This window comes from Callithrix jacchus, chromosome 2 (assembly GCF_049354715.1).
Source record: "Callithrix jacchus isolate 240 chromosome 2, calJac240_pri, whole genome shotgun sequence".
Classification (NCBI taxonomy): Eukaryota; Metazoa; Chordata; class Mammalia; order Primates; family Cebidae; genus Callithrix; species Callithrix jacchus.
Genome location: NC_133503.1, coordinates 37,706,385 through 37,724,252, shown reverse-complemented (window position 1 = coordinate 37,724,252; position 17,868 = coordinate 37,706,385). Strand labels below are relative to the sequence as shown.

Genomic DNA, 17,868 nt, shown 5'->3' with positions numbered 1-17,868 from the left:
TGGAAAACAGTAAGAATTAAAAGCCATTATATCCTTTAAAGAAAATGAAAATCAAAACCCACAAACATCCAGTTAAGAAATTATCAGTTCTAGCCCAACGAGCATGATGAAATCCTGTCTCTACTAAAAATAGAATAATCAGATTACAGGTATGGTGGTGTGTGCCTGTAATCCCAGGTACTCAGGAGGCTGAGGCAGGAGAACTGCTTCAACCTGGGAGGCGGAGATTACAGTGAGCTGAGATCACACAACTGCACTCCAGCATGGGTGACTGAGCAAGACTCTGTCTCCAAAAAAAAAAAAAGAAACTATCAATTTACCATCAGCAAGTTACTGTATTGCTTAATAGTAAAGTTTCTTTAAAATATAAAGAAGTAATAAAAAAAGCTACAAGCACCTGGCAATCTTTTATATTTTTTCCATATTCTTCTTGGCAATACACATAGTTTTTGACCCCAAACAGCTTAAAAACCAAGCAGATAAAAATATTTATACTACATTGGTGCTACCACTGCAAATAACTACCATTCTTTCTTCATATACAGATAATAAGAGACATACTAATGGCAAAAAGCTGTTACATTAAAAAAAAGAAGTAATACACAGCCAAGAACCTGAATCATTTCCAAAATTAAAAGATTACATTTAACCATTTAGTCAACAGAGAACATGTCTAATGATTGAATAACTATAGTTAACTTATTATAAGAGGTGTGATAACCCAAGATATCTACAATTGAGTTGTTTAGTAACTACTTTTTTTTTTTTTAAGATGGAGTTTCGCTCGTTACCCAGGCTGGAGTGCAATGGCATGATCTCGGCTCACCGCAACCTCCGCCTCCTGGGTTCAGGCAATTCTCCTGCCTCAGCCTCCTGAGTAGCTGGGTTTACAGGCATGAGCTACCATGCCCAGCTAATTTTTTGTATTTTTAGTAGAGACAGGGTTTCACCATGTTGACCAGGATGGTCTCGATCTCTTGACCTCGTGATCCACCCGCTCGGCCTCCAAAAGTGCTGGGATTACAGGCGTGAGCCACCGCACCCGGCCAATTTTTTTTTTTTTTTTTGAGATGGACTCTCACTTTATTGCCCAGGCTGGAGTGCAGTGGCACGATCTGTGCTCACTGCAACCTCTGCCATGTGGGTTCAAGCGATTCTCCTGCTTCAGCCTCCCAAGTATCTGAGATTAGTGGCAGCTGCCACCACGCCTAGCTCATTTTTTGAAATTTTAGTAGAGATAGGCTTTCACCATCTTGGCCAGGCTGGTCTTAAACTCCTGACTTCATGATCCACCCGCCTCAGCCTCCCAGAAGTGCTGGGATTACAGGTATAAGTCACTGCACCGGACCAGGAATTATTCTTTAGTGATGTTGTGGTTTATATATTTACACTTTTGATCTTTATATACTTTTGGTCATAAAAATAACTGAAGCGTCACTATTAATAATGTCAATGTTAAAAATGATTTAATGTAAATAGACATGCCACTTTTAGTATTCAGACTCCGAGCAACTTCCAAATTAGAAAGTATAGCCCAACAACAATTTAAGAATATCTGAATAATTCTATCACATAATTTATCATATGGTTAAAAAACACTAAATTGTTACATAATAAGGGTAAACTGTGACAGAAGCTCAATAGATATTTTGATAATCCATCAATAAGGAAACAAGGACAGGCACAGTGGCTCACATATATAGTACCAGCACTTTGGGAGGTCGACGCAGGTGGATCTCGAGGTCAAGAGATCGAGACCATCCTGGCCAACATGGTGAAATCCCATTAAAACTACAAAAATTAGCCAGGCATGGTGACGCATGCCTGTAGTCCAAGCTACTCTGGAGGCTGAACCAGGAGAATCACTTGAATCCAGGAGGCACAGGTTGCAGTGAGCTGCGATCGTGCCATTGCACTTCAGCTTGGGGTCAGAGTGAGATTCTGGAGGAAAGGAAAGCGGAGAGTAGAGGGAAGAGAGGAGAGGAAAGGAAGGGAAAGGGAAAGGCAAAGAAGCCAGGCATGGTAGCTCATGCCTATATTCCCAGCACTTTGGTAGCCAAGACGGCAAATCACCTGAGGTCAGTTCAAGACCAGCCTGACCAACATGGAGAAACCCCGTCGCTAATAAAAATACAAAATTAGCTGGGTATGGTGGCACATGCCTGTAATCCCAGCTACACGGGAGGCTGAGGCAGGAGAACTGCTTGAATCTGGGAGGTTGAGGTTGCAGTGAGCCGAGATTGTGCCATCACACTCCAGCCTGGTCAACAAGAACAAAACTCTGTCTCAAAAAAAAGGAAGGGAGAGGAGGGGAGGCTGAAGCGGGCGGATTACCTGATGTCAGGAGTTCAAGACTAGTCTGGCCAACATGGTGAAACCCCAACTCTACTAAAAATACAAAAATTAGCTGGGTGTGCTGGTGCATGCCTATAATTTCAGCTACTCAGGAGGCTGAGGCAGGAGAATCTTTTGAACCTGGGAGGCAGAGTCTGCAATGATCAGAGATTGATCCATTATACTCCAACCGGGGTGACAACAGTAAAACTCCATCTCAAAAATATATAAATAAATAAGAGATAAATAGATAAAATGAAAGAAAGAAAAGTTATCTTTAGGATACAGCACTGCACTGAGTCTAGAGAGAACACTATACACATTTTACTTATATATCCCATTTATTTCCATAAGTTGTTTTCACCAAAGATTCTCCTCTTTTACATTCAGGCTTACCTTTAATTTCTGATAATGAGGAAGGCTGCTGCAGTGAGTATTCTTTGCAACTTCTTCATTTGTATAAAAGAGTGAACACAGCTTACAGTAAAACCCTGTTTTAGGTATCACATAGTCTATACCTAGAAACACAAACATACATTCTTACAAATTAAACTGAAGATTTTATTTAGTATTCACAATTTTTTACCTATCAACATAATTTAAGTGAGACATGTTTGTGAAAAGCCCAATACACCCTAAGATAAAAATCAGAAACAAAACCAGAACCATATTTTGCTATTACCTAAATTGATGTTTGAGGTCCCACCTAACTGTATTCTTAAAAAGAAATATAATACAGAAAAACAAAAGAAAAAGCATGTGCAATTTGCAGGACATTTTATGAGGACAAAAGGGAACATATTGTGGAATGACAACATAAAACAATACCATATCAGAGAGATGCATAAGAGGAAAAGTTAATGTATCAATTAAGATTTACAAATTGTTTCCCATAGAAACAAAGCAAATCTAAAATGCTATCACAGCTTATGTAAGACCAAATTTAAAATCTTATTTTAAAACCTAAGAGTTTGTTTTGGGGAGAGTGAGGAAGGCGAAGAACAAAAGACTTCAATCTCACCAACAGGAACGTTGGGCTGATACGGTCCAATTCTATACTCATCTGGGATTGTATAGTCCTCCTTGTTCTCATCACTTTGACCATCTGCATTTTCACTTGTATCTTTGTTGGGATCTTCAGCGTTCTCAGCAGATTCAGCACCTGGTTCTGTATTTTCCTCATTTTTAATTCCATTTTCCAACGCTGCTTCATTTTCTTGATCAAGTTCCTCGATCTTGTCCACCTTAATTTCAACCAAACCATCATCATTTCTGTCACCAGATTTAAATGTCATGCCCGATTTACGAAGTTTCTGAAGTTCCGAATCGTCCTCATCACCAACCTCATCTAGAGTGACAAAACCTTCCATAATCCCTGGGAAACGACGCTGTTAAGAAAGACAAATTTACTCTGCAACAATTATCCTGCAGCATCCCTTCTGTTTCCTTTACTTGAAGGGAACAGGATAGCGTCTTTGTCTTTATTCATTCGGTCAAAATAGTGACTTCTTCCTTTCTCTCAAAAATTTGCTGTTAATTTGAAACGTAATTTAGCTTATTTAAAGCTAAAAAATGGAAGGTCTGTCTCACACAAAGAGCAGAAATTAAATAAGGATATTCATATTTTACCTTTTCTGACACTATAATGCTGCTAGGGAAATGTGTAAAAAATTTGATTTGGTAGAAGTTGAGCAATGTCCTTTGCAAGACAGTGTATTAAAATATACCTACTCTTTAGAGCAAACACTGTTTAAAATAGTGTAATGGTTAAAAAAATCAAGCTCTGGGCCGGGAACGGTGGCTCATACCTGTAATTCTAGCACTTTGGGAGGCTGAGGCCGGCAGATCAGATCACCTGAGCTCAAGAGTTCAAGACCAGCCAGGCCAACAGGGAGAAACCCCATCTCTACTAAAAATACAAAACCTAGCTGGGTGGGCACCTGTAATCCCAGGTACCTGGGAGGCAGAGGTTGCAGTGAACCGAGATGAAGCTGCTGCACTCCAGCTTGGGGGACAGAGCAAAACTCCTTCTCCGGAAAAAAAAAAAAAAAAAAACACAAAAACCCACAACTCTGAAGAATGACTGCTTAGGTCTAAATTTTGGCTCTGTGTCTTAGAAGCAGTACGGGATTATTTAACTTCTCCATACTTCAATTTCCTCATTTATAGAACGGAGATAACAGCATGAACTGAATATGGTTATTCTGAGGATTAAATTAATAAATGTGTATATATAAAGAATTTACAAAAATGTATGGCATTGAATATCATAAATGCCAGTAATTATTAGCTTTTACAAATATAAACATAACAATTGGCTCTAGTTAGAAAAATAAATGAAGTTACTTGACCAAGTCATCAAACAAAAACCCAGAGGTAAATACTGGTTTTGAGTTGAATGTTGCATGAAAGGAACCAATGGAACATGGAATAGGATGGCAAAAAAATCTCGTTTTACTCTACTTTTTTTTTTCTTGAGACAGAGTCTCGCTCTGTCACCCAGGCTGGAGTGCAGTGGTGTGATCTCCGCTAACTGTAACTTCTGCTTCCTGGTTTCAAGCAATTCTCCTGCCTCAGTGTTCCAAGTAGCTGCTACAGGCGTGTGCCACCATACCCTACTAGTTTTCTATTTTTAGCAGAGAGGATGTTTCACCATGGTGGTCTTAAATTTGTGGCCTCAAGGGATCTGCCAGGCCTCCCAAAGTGCTGGGATTACAGGCACTGAGTCACCTTGCCTGGCTCACTCCAACATTTTAATTAAAGAGCCATTTAACATAAGGAGTTAAGGCATTTTAATGCCCCACTCCTTAAGCTAGGCAGTCAGCACAATGAGGGTCCTTTTGTTTTACTGTTCCTTATATCATGTGTGTATTTTTATATTTATATTCACTTTATATGTGGCTTCTAAATGACTTGTATGTTCAAATACAATTGTTTTAAAAAGTACTAAATTATCTGACCAGGGCTACATTTCTCAAATAGAAAAAATTATTTAATCATTTTTGAATGGAGGCAAAAGTTGTAACTCCAAGTTAACTTAGTGCAATCTCATGTCCTATTTATTTTTTTTAAAGCTACACTCTAAGGCTGCCTCCCTATATACTACCACTACAATACAGAAGCATATGTACTTTGAGTCTTTCTCCCTCATTTTTACTAAAAATTTCCTCTTTGAGCTGGTATTTTTTGCCAACTATAATACAATGCCTTATTTACTTATTGCAGAGTTTAGATTAAAATGCTTACATTCTGGTTCACATTTGATTTATTTTGATTTAAATCATGTAATTCCCCTTATCTCACCCTGCTTAGGTAAATAACTTGAAACACTTATCAGACCTAATGTTCTATTAAAACAAATCAGTATTAAATCTTTACCTTTTTAAGCTTTTTCTTTGCTGCTGCTGAAGCACTTGCATCTTTTTTCACAGCTTTTTCTGAAGATTCCTTTTTTCCATCAGAAGTCACATCACCTAAATTAGCAAGATCGGCCTCGTCTCCCACTGAACTGCCACTTTCTAGCAGTGCTGCTGCTTCTTCTTCATCGACAAGTAGTTCATCTTCAGATTCAAGAAGCATATTAGGTTCCTGCTCTGTCTGGTCATCCTTTGTGTCTTTCTCACCATCGTCACCGGACTTCTCTTCTTGTTCTTTACCTTCGGTTGAACTTTCAGTCTTCTGGGAACCATCAGTCTTAGATTTCTTATCACTTGGAGATTCTTTGCCGTCTGGAGAATAAGATCTTTTCCTGAAATCAAGAACACACACCACAATTTATTTGTCGTTTGAAAAAGTAAAGTTGAATATACTCACACATCTGGAAAAAAATAAATAAATAAAAAGAAATTACCGGGATTTATCTTTTTTCAGTAAATCAATGCCTCTGTTGGGAATCTAAAAGACAAAAGTTTTGCAGAAGTTAAATAAATGTATTAAAATATATTCATTTTGAGAATAAATAATTATCCAGTGAATTAATAATTTACAAACCATATAATCAGTTTATTCATTCCCACAAACATATCTGAGAACCTAAGCTGCCTATAGGTCAGACATTCATCATTATGACCACAGTCAGAGAAGTGGAAAATAAAACATTGTGGTAGCAGAACCCTATGAAACCCTTAAAAAGGTAAGAGCAATGAAGGTGTCTCCTTTAGGGAAGACTCGTTTAAAAACTTCTGCTATTAAAGACCAGAAAGAAAAGGTTGTTCTTTTTCAATAATTTATTTCAATAGGTTTATCTCTTTCGATAAACCTACATTTCAATAATTCTGTATTTTTAGCACACAAAAGTATTTATAAGAATGTTGTAGCTTTAAAAACATAAAAACAGACTTTTAATGATAACAAATGAAGTATTACATACCCTCAGTACCAGTTTTTTATATTTCTCAGACAGGTCAACCTTCACACATCTCCCCTGAAACCAAAGAGCTTTTTTCAAACAATGGTCAACCATTGCCATTGCATCTTCTCTTGTCTCCATCTCAATAAAAGCCTTTAAAACAAAAGGAAAAAAGAAAAGAAACCACAAAGCACATTATATTTTACAAAATTGTATAAAACCTTATTTATTCTACCTACTGGTTAAAAATTCTTGGGTTTTTTTTTTTTTTGAGACAGGGTCTTGTGTCACCCAAGCTGGAATGCAGTGGTACAATCTTGGCTCACTGCAGCCTAGATGTCCTGGGCCTAAGCAATCCTCCCACCTCAGCCCCCCGGTAGCTAGGACTACAGCCATGCACCACCATGCCTGGCTAATTTTTTATAGAGATGGAGTTTCACCATGTTGCCCTGACTGGTCTCAAGTTCCTAGATTCAGGCGATCCTCCTGCCTCGGCCTCCCCAAGTGCTGAGACTGTAGTGAGCCACGATGGTGCCACTGAACTCCAGCCTGGGCAACAGAGCAAGACTCCGTCCGTATCAAAACAAAACAAAACAATAAAACCCTAACCTGTCAAGATTTACAAAATCCCCAAGAATCACCATAGTGCCAAATACCAAATCATCTATATAGACTCTTTCTGCAAGAAAGTAATAAGCTAGGGCCGGGTGCGGTGGCTCACACCTATAATCCCAGCGCTTTGGGAGACGAGGTGGGTGGATCACAAGGTCAAGAGATCGAGACCATCCTGGTCAACAAGGTGAAACCCCGTCTCTACTAAAAACACAAAAATTAGCTGGGCATGGTGCTGCGCGCCTGTAGTCCCAGCTACTCGGGAGGCTGAGGCAGGAGAATTGCTTGAACCCAGTAGGTGGAGGTTGCAGTGAGCCGAGATCGTGCCATTGCACTCCAGCCTGGGTAACAAGAGCGAAACTTCGTCTCAAGAAAAAAAAAAAGAAAGTAATAAGCTTAGAAAATATTAAAATAAGGCCAGGCATGGTGGCGCACGCCTGTAATCCAAGCACTTTGGAGGCCAAGGTGGGCGGATCACCCGAGGTCACCAGTTCAAGATCAGCCTGCCCAACGTGGTGAAACCCTGTCTTTAAAGAAAAAAAAAAAAAAAATTAAGTTACTGTAATAAAGATAAAGTCTGGAAGGACACAAACTTGAATTGTTGAATTACGAAAGTGTTTAAGACAAAAAAAGATAAATACAAAAGATGTTCTCCTCCCCCACCTTTTTTTTTTGAGATAGAGTCTCGCTCTGTCGCCCAGGCTGGAGTGCAGTGGCACAATCTTGGGTCACTACAACCTCCATCTCCTGGGGTTAAGCAATTCTCCTGCCTTAGCCTCCAGAGTAGTTGGGATTACAAGCACATGCCACCATGCTGGCTAATTTTTTGTACTTTTACAATACACAAGGTTTCACCATGTTGGCCAAGCTGATCTTGAACTCCTGACCTTAGGCGATTTGTCTGCCTCGGCCTCCCAAAGAGCTGGGTTTACAGGCATGAGCCACCTCGCCCAGCCCCATACTGAAAAATCTTAAATCGTTTTGACAAATTGTCTTCTCTACATCTTCCTTATATATATTACCTGACTTTTCATCCTCATCAATATGTAATTCTTTATTTTCCCATAGGGCTCAGCAAGCTTGAGGACAGCACTGTCAGAATAGCCAGAATGAGGCAAATTGCTGAGATGTATCACACGTCCAAGCTCTTGCTTTTGATCAAACTTCTGATCTGGCTTTCCTTCAGGTTTCTTTAATAACAACAACAAAAGGACAGATGTACAATAATAATTAGTCAACAGTTAAGAATATCCTAATTTTTACCAACTATTTTATTTTTATAGGGACAAGGTCTTGCTACATTGCCCAGGCTAGTCCTAAACTCCTGAGCCTCAGGCAATGCTTCTCACCTTGGCCTCCCAAAGTGCTAGGATTACAGGTGTAAGCCACCACACCCGGCCTCAACAGTAATGTTAAACAACCAAAATTAATAAATATTGAAATTATTTATTAAACTGATACACAGCTTGAAAAAATAAACATTACCTTTATTCTTTTATACTTCTGGGATAAATGAACTCTCACTGGCTTGCCAAATACTAACGCTGGTGTGGTTGTATAATAATCCACCGCGGCCTGAGCATCCTCTGTGGTTGCCATTTCAATAAATGCCTGAAATTGTACAAAAAAATTATTTCTCTTTATATTTTTTCCAATCAGCCTTTTCACACTGAACTAAAATTTTTTTCTATAAAAAAACACTGCCCTAAATCTTTCCAGATATATTTAATCATTACATAGGAAATACTTTAAAGAATGAAAAAATAAAACAATACAACGTTGGCCAGGCACAGTGGATGAAGCCTGTAATCCCACCACTTTGGAAACCAAGGCAGGTGGATCATCTGACGTCAGGAGACTAGCATGGCCAACGTCGTGAAATCCAGCTCTACTAAAAATACAATAATTAGCCAGCATGAAGGTGGGTGTCTGTACTCCCAACTATTCGGAGGGCTGAGGCAGGAGAATCGCTTGAGCTGGCGAGGCTGAGTCCACTGAGCCAAGATCATGCCACTGCACTCCAGCCTGAGAGACAGAGCTAGACCCTATCTCCCAGAACAAAGAAACAAAATAAAACCCCAAAAAAACAATGTTGCCAATTTACTATTTTATTTTAAAGGCTACCTCACATTAGTCATTCTACTGCATTACTTTATCACTTACTATGCCTACTGGACTAAAAATAATGGCTTAACACTATCATTTTGGTATAGATCTGATATGACTTTCCATAGAATTTTCCTTTTACAGCTTACAGTAGTATAATAACAATTACTGTCTTAAGGATCACAATCTTTATAAAGTTATAATAATCCATTCGTATTCTAATTATTATTATTGACATTTATCAACTACTGGCCTTTTCCTCTACTACATTCCACATTTGATAAATTTAAGATTACCTTGAGTTTTATTTTTCTAATACAAAATCATTTAATACTTTTTTGTTTTTTGAGACAGAGTATTGCACTGTCACCCAGGCTGTAGTGCAATGGTGCGATCTCTGCTCACCGCAATCTCCGCGTCCTGGGTCCAAGCAATTCTCCTGCCTCAGCCTCCTGAGTAGCTGGGACTACAGGTGTGCACCACCATACCAAGCTAATTTTTTTATTTTTAAAAATAGAGATGGGGTTTCACCATGTTGGCCAGTATCGTCTTGATCTCCTGACCCCGTCATCTGCCGGCTTCCGCCTCCACCTCCCAAAGTGCTGGGATTACAGGGGTGAGCCACCTCTCTCGGCCAAAATCATTGAATTCTTATAGAAAATATATTAGTGGTATGAATAAATGAATAATACCATTATTTCTACTCATACCTCATTAATTTTATTTAGAATCAGATGATTTGAAATGACTCCAAATGGTTCCACCAGTTGTAACAGCTGATATCTCAAGTTTTTCCCTCGTTGAAAATCCATGATGTGAACAACTCTGCTAGTTTCCTGTCCGTTAGAGGAAAAAAACCAGCAATTAACGTCTCTTTAAAGCAATATAAAACCAGTTATACATTAGAACTTTTTATAATCTACAATTAACCAGAACAGAGTAAGTAAAATAACAACTGGCAACATTCTAGAGAATTTTAAAACTACACATTAAACATCACTGAAGAAAGTTCTCACCATAACCAAATTGTTAAACTACTCCAAAAGTGTCAAAACATAGTCTCTGCAGTGATTTTTAAATTAAATATTGTACACATAACTGGACAGCAAAGCTTGTAAGATGCTGATTCAAGTTGAGCTCACTGGATATGGGCAGATACAATTTAATTAAAGTTTTAAATATTATCAAAGCCATATATAATAACCTGATGGTTTTCAAACTATAGCAATCTTCCTATAAGGACCATAAAACAGATTCAACTAGTAAGGATTTAAGGCAAATGATATTCCTCCAAATTGTAAATACATCAAAAGCAAAAGCTTTATTACTGACCACTCTGCCTTTTTGCATGTGTCTAGGTCCCTGCAGGTTTCCGTTTCCAGCACCTTTATGGGAGGAGAAAGTTTTCAGTCTTGTAGTAATCAATACATTTGCTTAAAAAAAAAATTTTACTAAAAAACACACATCTTCCAAACACAAACGGAAAGCTTTTACATATACATGATTACCATCACTTTTTATGCAATGTTACTTCTGAGTAACATTTAAATGAGCCTTCTTTCACCTATGATCAATGCCTTTAATTTTCAGTAAGGGGCTGGGCATAGTGGTTTACACACCTCTAATCCCAGCACTTTGGGAGGCTGAGGCCAATGAATCATTTGAGGCCAGGAGTTTAAGAACAGCCTGGGCAACACAGAGAAATCCCTGTCTCAACCAAAAATACAAAAATTAGCCGGGTGTGGTGGCACGCATCTATAATCCCAGTTACTTGGGAGAGGCTGAAGTATGAGAATCGCTTGAACCCCAGAGGCAGAGATTGCAGTGAGCCAAGATCACACCACTACACGCCAGCCTAGATGACAGTGACACTCCGATATGTCTCTAATAAATAAACATGTAAAAAGTTTTGGCCAGGCAGTGAGTGGCTCACCCCTGTAATCCCAGCACTTTGGGAGGCTGAGGCCGGCAGATGGCCTGAGGCCAGGAGTTAGAAACCAGCCTGGCCAACATGGTGAAACCCCATCTCTTCTAAAAATACAAAAATTAGCTGGTCGTCGTGGTGGGTGCCTGTAATCCCAGCTACTTGGGAGGCTGAGGCAAGAGAATCACTTGCACTCGGGAGGCAGAGAGGTTGCAGTGTGCCGAGATGGTGCCCTCGCACTCCAGCCTGGGCAACAAGAGCACAACTCCATCTCAAAAAAATAAAAAAATTAAATAAAAATTTTCAGTAAGGGCTACATAGGGAAAAGTAACATGAATTTTATATAATTACCCAGATTTCCTCTTGGCCCAACTGCTGGTCCCCCAAGATGAAACGAGGGAGGTGGAGGTCCCAGAATTCCTGGTGCTGGATTTGTAGACTGCTGCAACATGAATGGATCACCCCTAGTAAAGTAAAGACATAAAATATAAATCATGATAAAGCAGTCCACTGGAAATAATTAAAATTTAATGCTAAAGCACCCCATGTATGACCACTTTGATCTTTCAGGTTATATGAGAAGTAACTAGGGAAAAGTCTATATTAACAATAAAAATACAAATTACTACATATATATTCTAAAAATTGTAAACCAAAGTGAATTTTATTAAACTCTCATTTTCAGTAAAGAAATTCTGAGAATATTTTGTTCATGAAATGTTGAAAGTTAAACTTGAATTCCTTACATTGATCTCCTTTACAAATGGTAGCTTAAAAAATTTAACTTACATTGTATGTCCTGTATCATTGTCAGGATTCCATTCTGGGTAGCTTTAAAAAGACCAGAAAATTAACTTTAAAATAAAACTGTCCTTTTCACAAAGCAGCCTTGTTTGGCCTCTAAAATAGAGATCATTTATTAGTAATGTTATCTGAGAGTCTAAGTGTTAGAAACATAGTTTTAAAGCATTTCATATAGATATTTCAAAAGAAAAATTTCCAAACTTCAAAATAATCCACATGAATGAGAATAAACTTGTTTCGTATTGCTTGCAAATGTACATAATGTTGAAATAAAGTTTTTCCTGTATTTGTTAAAGTGTACGAAGTGTTGCACAGAGAATTAGAAATGTGGGTTACATAGAAACAAGAAGAGAGCACAGATTTCCCTTCTCCAATATTAATACCAAGAGCATAGCTGAGTTGTGACATTAGAAAGAAAGAACAGCCCCAACAGAGCTAAGCATATATGAAAATTACAACTCCAGTCAACAATGGGCACTGCGTGCTCCTTAAGCAGGGAGTTTCCTTAGGAATTCCATTTCATGGTAGCAGCCTGAACTCAGAACCAAAGATCTCAAAAGCAAAAGAATACAACACCAAGGATTTTGTTGGACAACTATTAAGAATCTTTTAATAACCTACCCTTTTTTCTGTATCTTTTACATTTTTAGAGCACTTACTATTAAAAATGCTACTGTGAATCCATTATACTATCTTTCAACTATGTCTAGTAAAAATTCTGTCGATTTGTATAATGACCAATGTGTATGTATCCTAGAAATGTTAAATAACAAAATATCATTATTACTGCATCTAATATTCAATATGAAATTTCCAGATCTAACATTTTACTTGTAAATAGTATTGCCCATACAGTACCACTATGTGATAATAACACTGTGGATATTACAAGTAAATGATGAACTCCCAAAAACCAATAATGGCTGATTCTGATTCACGATAAGGATGTTTTAAAGGTATTTCAAACTCCTACATTTCAAGAAGAAGCTGGCATCGACGACTGTGACTTGCTCCATTGATATGTTGACTCCACTCCTGCAGCAAAGTAAATTAGTAGAATTAACAAAAAATAAAGCTAAAATATTTTCATCTGAACCATTCAAACTCTAGGACATTAATGGCTATGCAGTATCATAGGCTGTACAAACACCTGCCATTCACTATATTGCATTGATTTAATTTAAAACCATTTCTCTGAATCCTTGAAGCTTCATCCTGCCCTCAAATACGCTATGCACATTCTTGGAAAAGCTGGATCACTTGCCAACATACTTAAGAGATTTGACAGGGAAAAGACAGAGTTAATAAAGATTAAGAGTGGTAACTAACCTTGAGATCAGCAAGGCTTATTAATTTTTACTATGGACCAAACTAAGTATTCATTGTATGGAAACAGAATTGCTATTTTAGAGCACTCTGAATGAGAAAACATCCATGTTTATATCTACCTTTCTAGAAGATACATGCTATAAATGTGAACAATTAGTTAAAAACAGAATCTTTTAGACAAGGCGTGGTAGTTCATGCCTGTAATCCCAGCACTTTGGGAGGCTGAGGTGGGTGAATCTTTTGAGACCAGGAGTTTGAAACCAAAACCAGCCTAGTCAACGTAGTGAAACCCCATCACTACAAAAAATACAAAACTTAGCTAGGCATGGTGGTGCACGCCTGTAGTCCCAGCTACTTGGAAAGGAGGAGCAGGATAATCTCGAACACGGGAGGCAGATGTTGCAGTGAGCTGAGACTGTACCACCACACTCCAGCCTAGGTGACAAAGACTCCGCCTCAAAAAAACAAAACAAAACAAAACTGTAATCACATCCAATTTTTGAGGATGTTCCAGGTTTACTACCTACTAAAATATACAGCGAATGAAAAATACACAATTAGCATTACCATAAAAAGCTAACATGATTCAACAGGAATGGCTTTTCTAGAAAATGAATCCTATTTATCAAAATATTAAAATCCCTTTATATTTCCCCAAAATAAAGAAATGCCTCTTTCCAAATTTAGGGAGGGAAACATAACATTCTATCACTATTCGGTCTTTCAGGGTTTATTTTAAATTGAAAAACTAACTCTTATTCAAAGAAATTTCCTTTAGAAAAAAAATACAGATATAAATGAGTTAAATTTTCAGGCAATGTAAGAAAGAAGTTAGAGGCCGGGAGGGGTGGCTCAAGCCTGTAATCCCAGCACTTTGGGAGGCCGAGGCGGGTGGATCATGAGGTCAGGATATCAAGACCATCCTGGTCAACATGGTGAAACCCCGTCTCTACTAAAGATACAAAAAATTAGCTGGGCATGGTGGCGCGTGCCTGTAATCCCAGCTGCTCAGGAAGCTGAGGCAGGAGTTGCGGTGAGCCGAGATCGCACCATTGCACTCCAGCCTAGGTAACGAGCGAAACTCCGTCTCAAAAAAAAAAAAAAAGGAAGAAAGAAGTTAGAAGAAGTGGGCTCTGCTGTTAGACTGCCTAGGTTCCATTCCCAAATTACAGAGATGTGACTCTTTGGCTTGTGTTATTTAAATTCACTGGGACAAGGTTTATTGTGAAATGCAAATGAGTTAATAAAGGTAAACTGTTTATCAGACCCTTGCCAGGCACAGGGAACATACTTTAAAAAAAAAAAAAAAAAAGGGCAAACTTAACTGCACTGAATATAAAGCAGTCTTGTTTTCCTGCTTTATAACTATTATTGATGTTTCACAAATTCCCACAAATTGAGGTAATTTCTGTAACACCCACACTACCCAATACAATTATATTTAGAATATAAAACATGGTCAGGCAATGTGTTTTTAAAGGGGGGGCATCTCACTGAGAGCTAAACTAAATTAAGATACCAAATTACAAGATACATGCTTTCAAAAAGCTGCAGATTGGTATTTTATAACTGGGATCTTACTTTAAAAAATGCACTGGTTTACATTTACATTACAAAAGTTTACATATATTCCTAAGCTCTAGTAAAATTACCTAAAATCCTGTGAAAGGCCAGGTGCAGTGGTTCAAACACACAGTCCCAGCACTTTGCGAGGCAGAGGTGGGAGGATCACTTGAGGTCAGGAGTTTAAAACCAGCCTGGCCAACATGTTGAAATCGTCTCTATTAAAAATACAAAAATTGGCTGGGCATAGATAGTGGCTCACATCAGTAATCACAGCATTTTGGGAAGCCGAGGCAGTCGGATAACAAGGTCAGGAATTCAAGACAAGCCTGGCCAACATAGTAAAACCCCATTTCCACTAAAAACAGAAAAAATTAGCCAGGCATGGTGGCGGGCACCTGTAATCCCAGCTACTCAGGAGGCTGAGACAGGAGAATTGCTTGAACCTGGGAGACGGACGTTGTAGTGAACCGAAATCATGTCATTGCACTCCAGCCCAGGCAACAGTGCAAAACTCTGTCCAAAAAAATAAATAAATAAAATAAAAAAATTAGCCAGGTATGCTGGCGGCTACTGGTAATCCCAGCTACTTGTGAGACTGAGGCAGGATAATCACTTGAACCTGGGGGTGGAAACTCCAAGATTTCCACCAAGAGCCAAGACCGTGCCATTGCACTACAGTCTGGCGAAATAAAAATCCTGTGAAAGAACGGAGATGGAACTCATCCAAATAGAATACCACCTTCCCCACCCACAAAAAAAAAAGAATAATAGTACCTTCCTTAAAATGTTGGAAGCTATAAACTGCTATTTCCATGTCTCTCAAGCTAGATTGTTTTTTAAAATAATGGCTAATAGCTAAGGAACTCAACTCTCTCCAGCTGGCTCTACAATCAGCTATTTGGGATATCTGAAGTTCCAACTGGAAAGTAACAGACCACTGACTTGTTGGAGACCATTTTTTAAATGGCTGTAAAGGTCAGGCACAGTGGCTCATGCACATAATCCTAGCACTCTGGAAGGCCAAGGCAGGTGCATCACTTGAGCCCAGCAGTTTGAGAGCAGGATGGGCAATAGTGAAACCTGATCTCTATTAAAAAAAAAAAAAAAGCTGGGCATGGTGGAACAAGCCTAGCTTGAGCCTGGGTGGTGGAGGTTGCAGTGAGCAGAGATCATATAACTGCACTCTAGCATGGGTGACAATGCGAGATCCTTTCTCAATAAAATAAAATAAAAAATACATAGTAAAAGAAAATAAAAATGGCTGTAAGCCAGAGGAGCCACAGGTAAAGTTCACAAAATTTAGAAGCCTTGGCTGGGCGTGGCACTCAGGCTTGTAAACCCAGCACTTTGGGATGCCAAGGCAGGAGAATCACCTGAGGTCAGAAGTTGGAGACCAGCCTGGCCAAGATAGTGAAATCCTGTCTCTACTGAAAATACAAAAAAATTAGCTGGGCGTGGTGATGCACGCCTGTAATCCCAGATACTTGGAAGGCTGAGGCAAGAGAATTGATTGAACCCGAAAGGCAGAGGCTGCAGTGAACCAAGATCATGCCATCGCACTCCAGCCTGGGCGACAGAGTGAGACTCCTTCTCAAAAAAATGATTGATTAAACAAATACCTATTAACTTGGAATTCTCTGAACTAAAAATATTCAGATTTTACTGAAAATATCCCTAAGTTCTGGGAGAGGAATAAATGTTATTCTACTAGGTATGCTTCTAATTCATAGAAGCTGGAAAGGGTACATAGCTGAACAGAAATTATATCCAATCCTCCATGTTCTTTAAATGTTCAAACTTACAGGAAAAGCGTGTCTGGTCTTTCGAAGTGATAGAAGGTCAAGATCAGAAAATCAGTCACGTACCTCCCAAACTCACCCAGGACTAATCTGTACTACTGATCTATTAGTTTGGTTTACAGTGAGAACTAAGTGAAAGGGCTTTATAAAAAAAATCTATATCCCTGGACTCTACACTGAGATCACTCCTGCAAAAACAGAATAAAGAATTCATGCACTTTTAAAATTCAGACATTTCTGTAGGAAAACTACATTCACCTTGATGTATTTGAGATACCTTATAGAAAGAAAAAAGAATTTGGGAAGCACTTGCAGAATGGCAGAAAAAAGTATAACTTAACGACTTTTAATACTAAAAGAAAAAATATTAATATAAACTCAAGTGACAAGACAGCCAAAGGACTGTAGTGGGTCATTTTCTTTAAGTGAAAAGAGGCTGAGAAAGTTTGAGATTGCATAGAAAAGCAATTTGATGTTCTAAAATGACCTAGAAAGAAATAAAAGCAACACCATCACTTAAAGTCAACTAAAAATGACACTCCATGACAAATTAAATCATTTTCTACTTAAGTTTCTTATTTCACAATAAGAACTTTTGATCATGTAGACTATTTAACAATACCACTAAGTAAAAAGAACAGATTTTCCAAGTTATGCAGCAATACCAGAGAGCAGGATTAAATGTTTAAAAAATGTTCATCATCTACTACCATCACAGAAATTTTCTCTAAGGTCATATCCGTAGCAGTTATAAAATGAGAACGGTCCACTGCTAAAGTGAATATTTAAATGTTTTTTCAATAGAATACATATACATAGAAAACATAGTAAAGCAACTAGAAAACTAGAAATTCAGATAATCCATGTGTTTAAACTTCTTAAAGCTGGTTCAATATACACATTTAAACCAGAGAATTAAACAAAAGGCCTCTAAAATTGTTCTCAAATGTACTCAGTTTTTGACAGAATACCAAAACTGGCGAGGACCTAAGTAAGCATTTTTACAGGCTAAAAGTACCTCTTGCACTAGGGTAGGGTATCTTACT

General features: G+C 38.3%; 1 protein-coding gene across 50 annotated transcripts in view; it reads right to left on the bottom strand.

The window, feature by feature from the left end:
* The window catches only part of MATR3 (matrin 3), a 76,447-nt gene that overhangs the window by 3,350 nt on the left and 55,229 nt on the right, over positions 1 to 17,868 (bottom strand). For 17 of the 50 annotated variants that reach the window (XM_078352987.1, XM_078353143.1, XM_078352992.1 and 14 more), the window contains 12 exons: positions 13,102 to 13,163; positions 12,114 to 12,155; positions 11,676 to 11,788; positions 10,733 to 10,785; positions 10,111 to 10,236; positions 8,780 to 8,905; positions 8,317 to 8,484; positions 6,704 to 6,835; positions 6,185 to 6,228; positions 5,713 to 6,082; positions 3,356 to 3,722; positions 2,731 to 2,852 (listed from right to left, as the gene is read on the bottom strand). In XM_078352987.1, coding sequence (XP_078209113.1) covers positions 2,731 to 2,852; positions 3,356 to 3,722; positions 5,713 to 6,082; positions 6,185 to 6,228; positions 6,704 to 6,835; positions 8,317 to 8,484; positions 8,780 to 8,905; positions 10,111 to 10,236; positions 10,733 to 10,785; positions 11,676 to 11,788; positions 12,114 to 12,155; positions 13,102 to 13,163 — 1,725 coding nt within the window. 50 annotated transcript variants of the gene reach the window in all.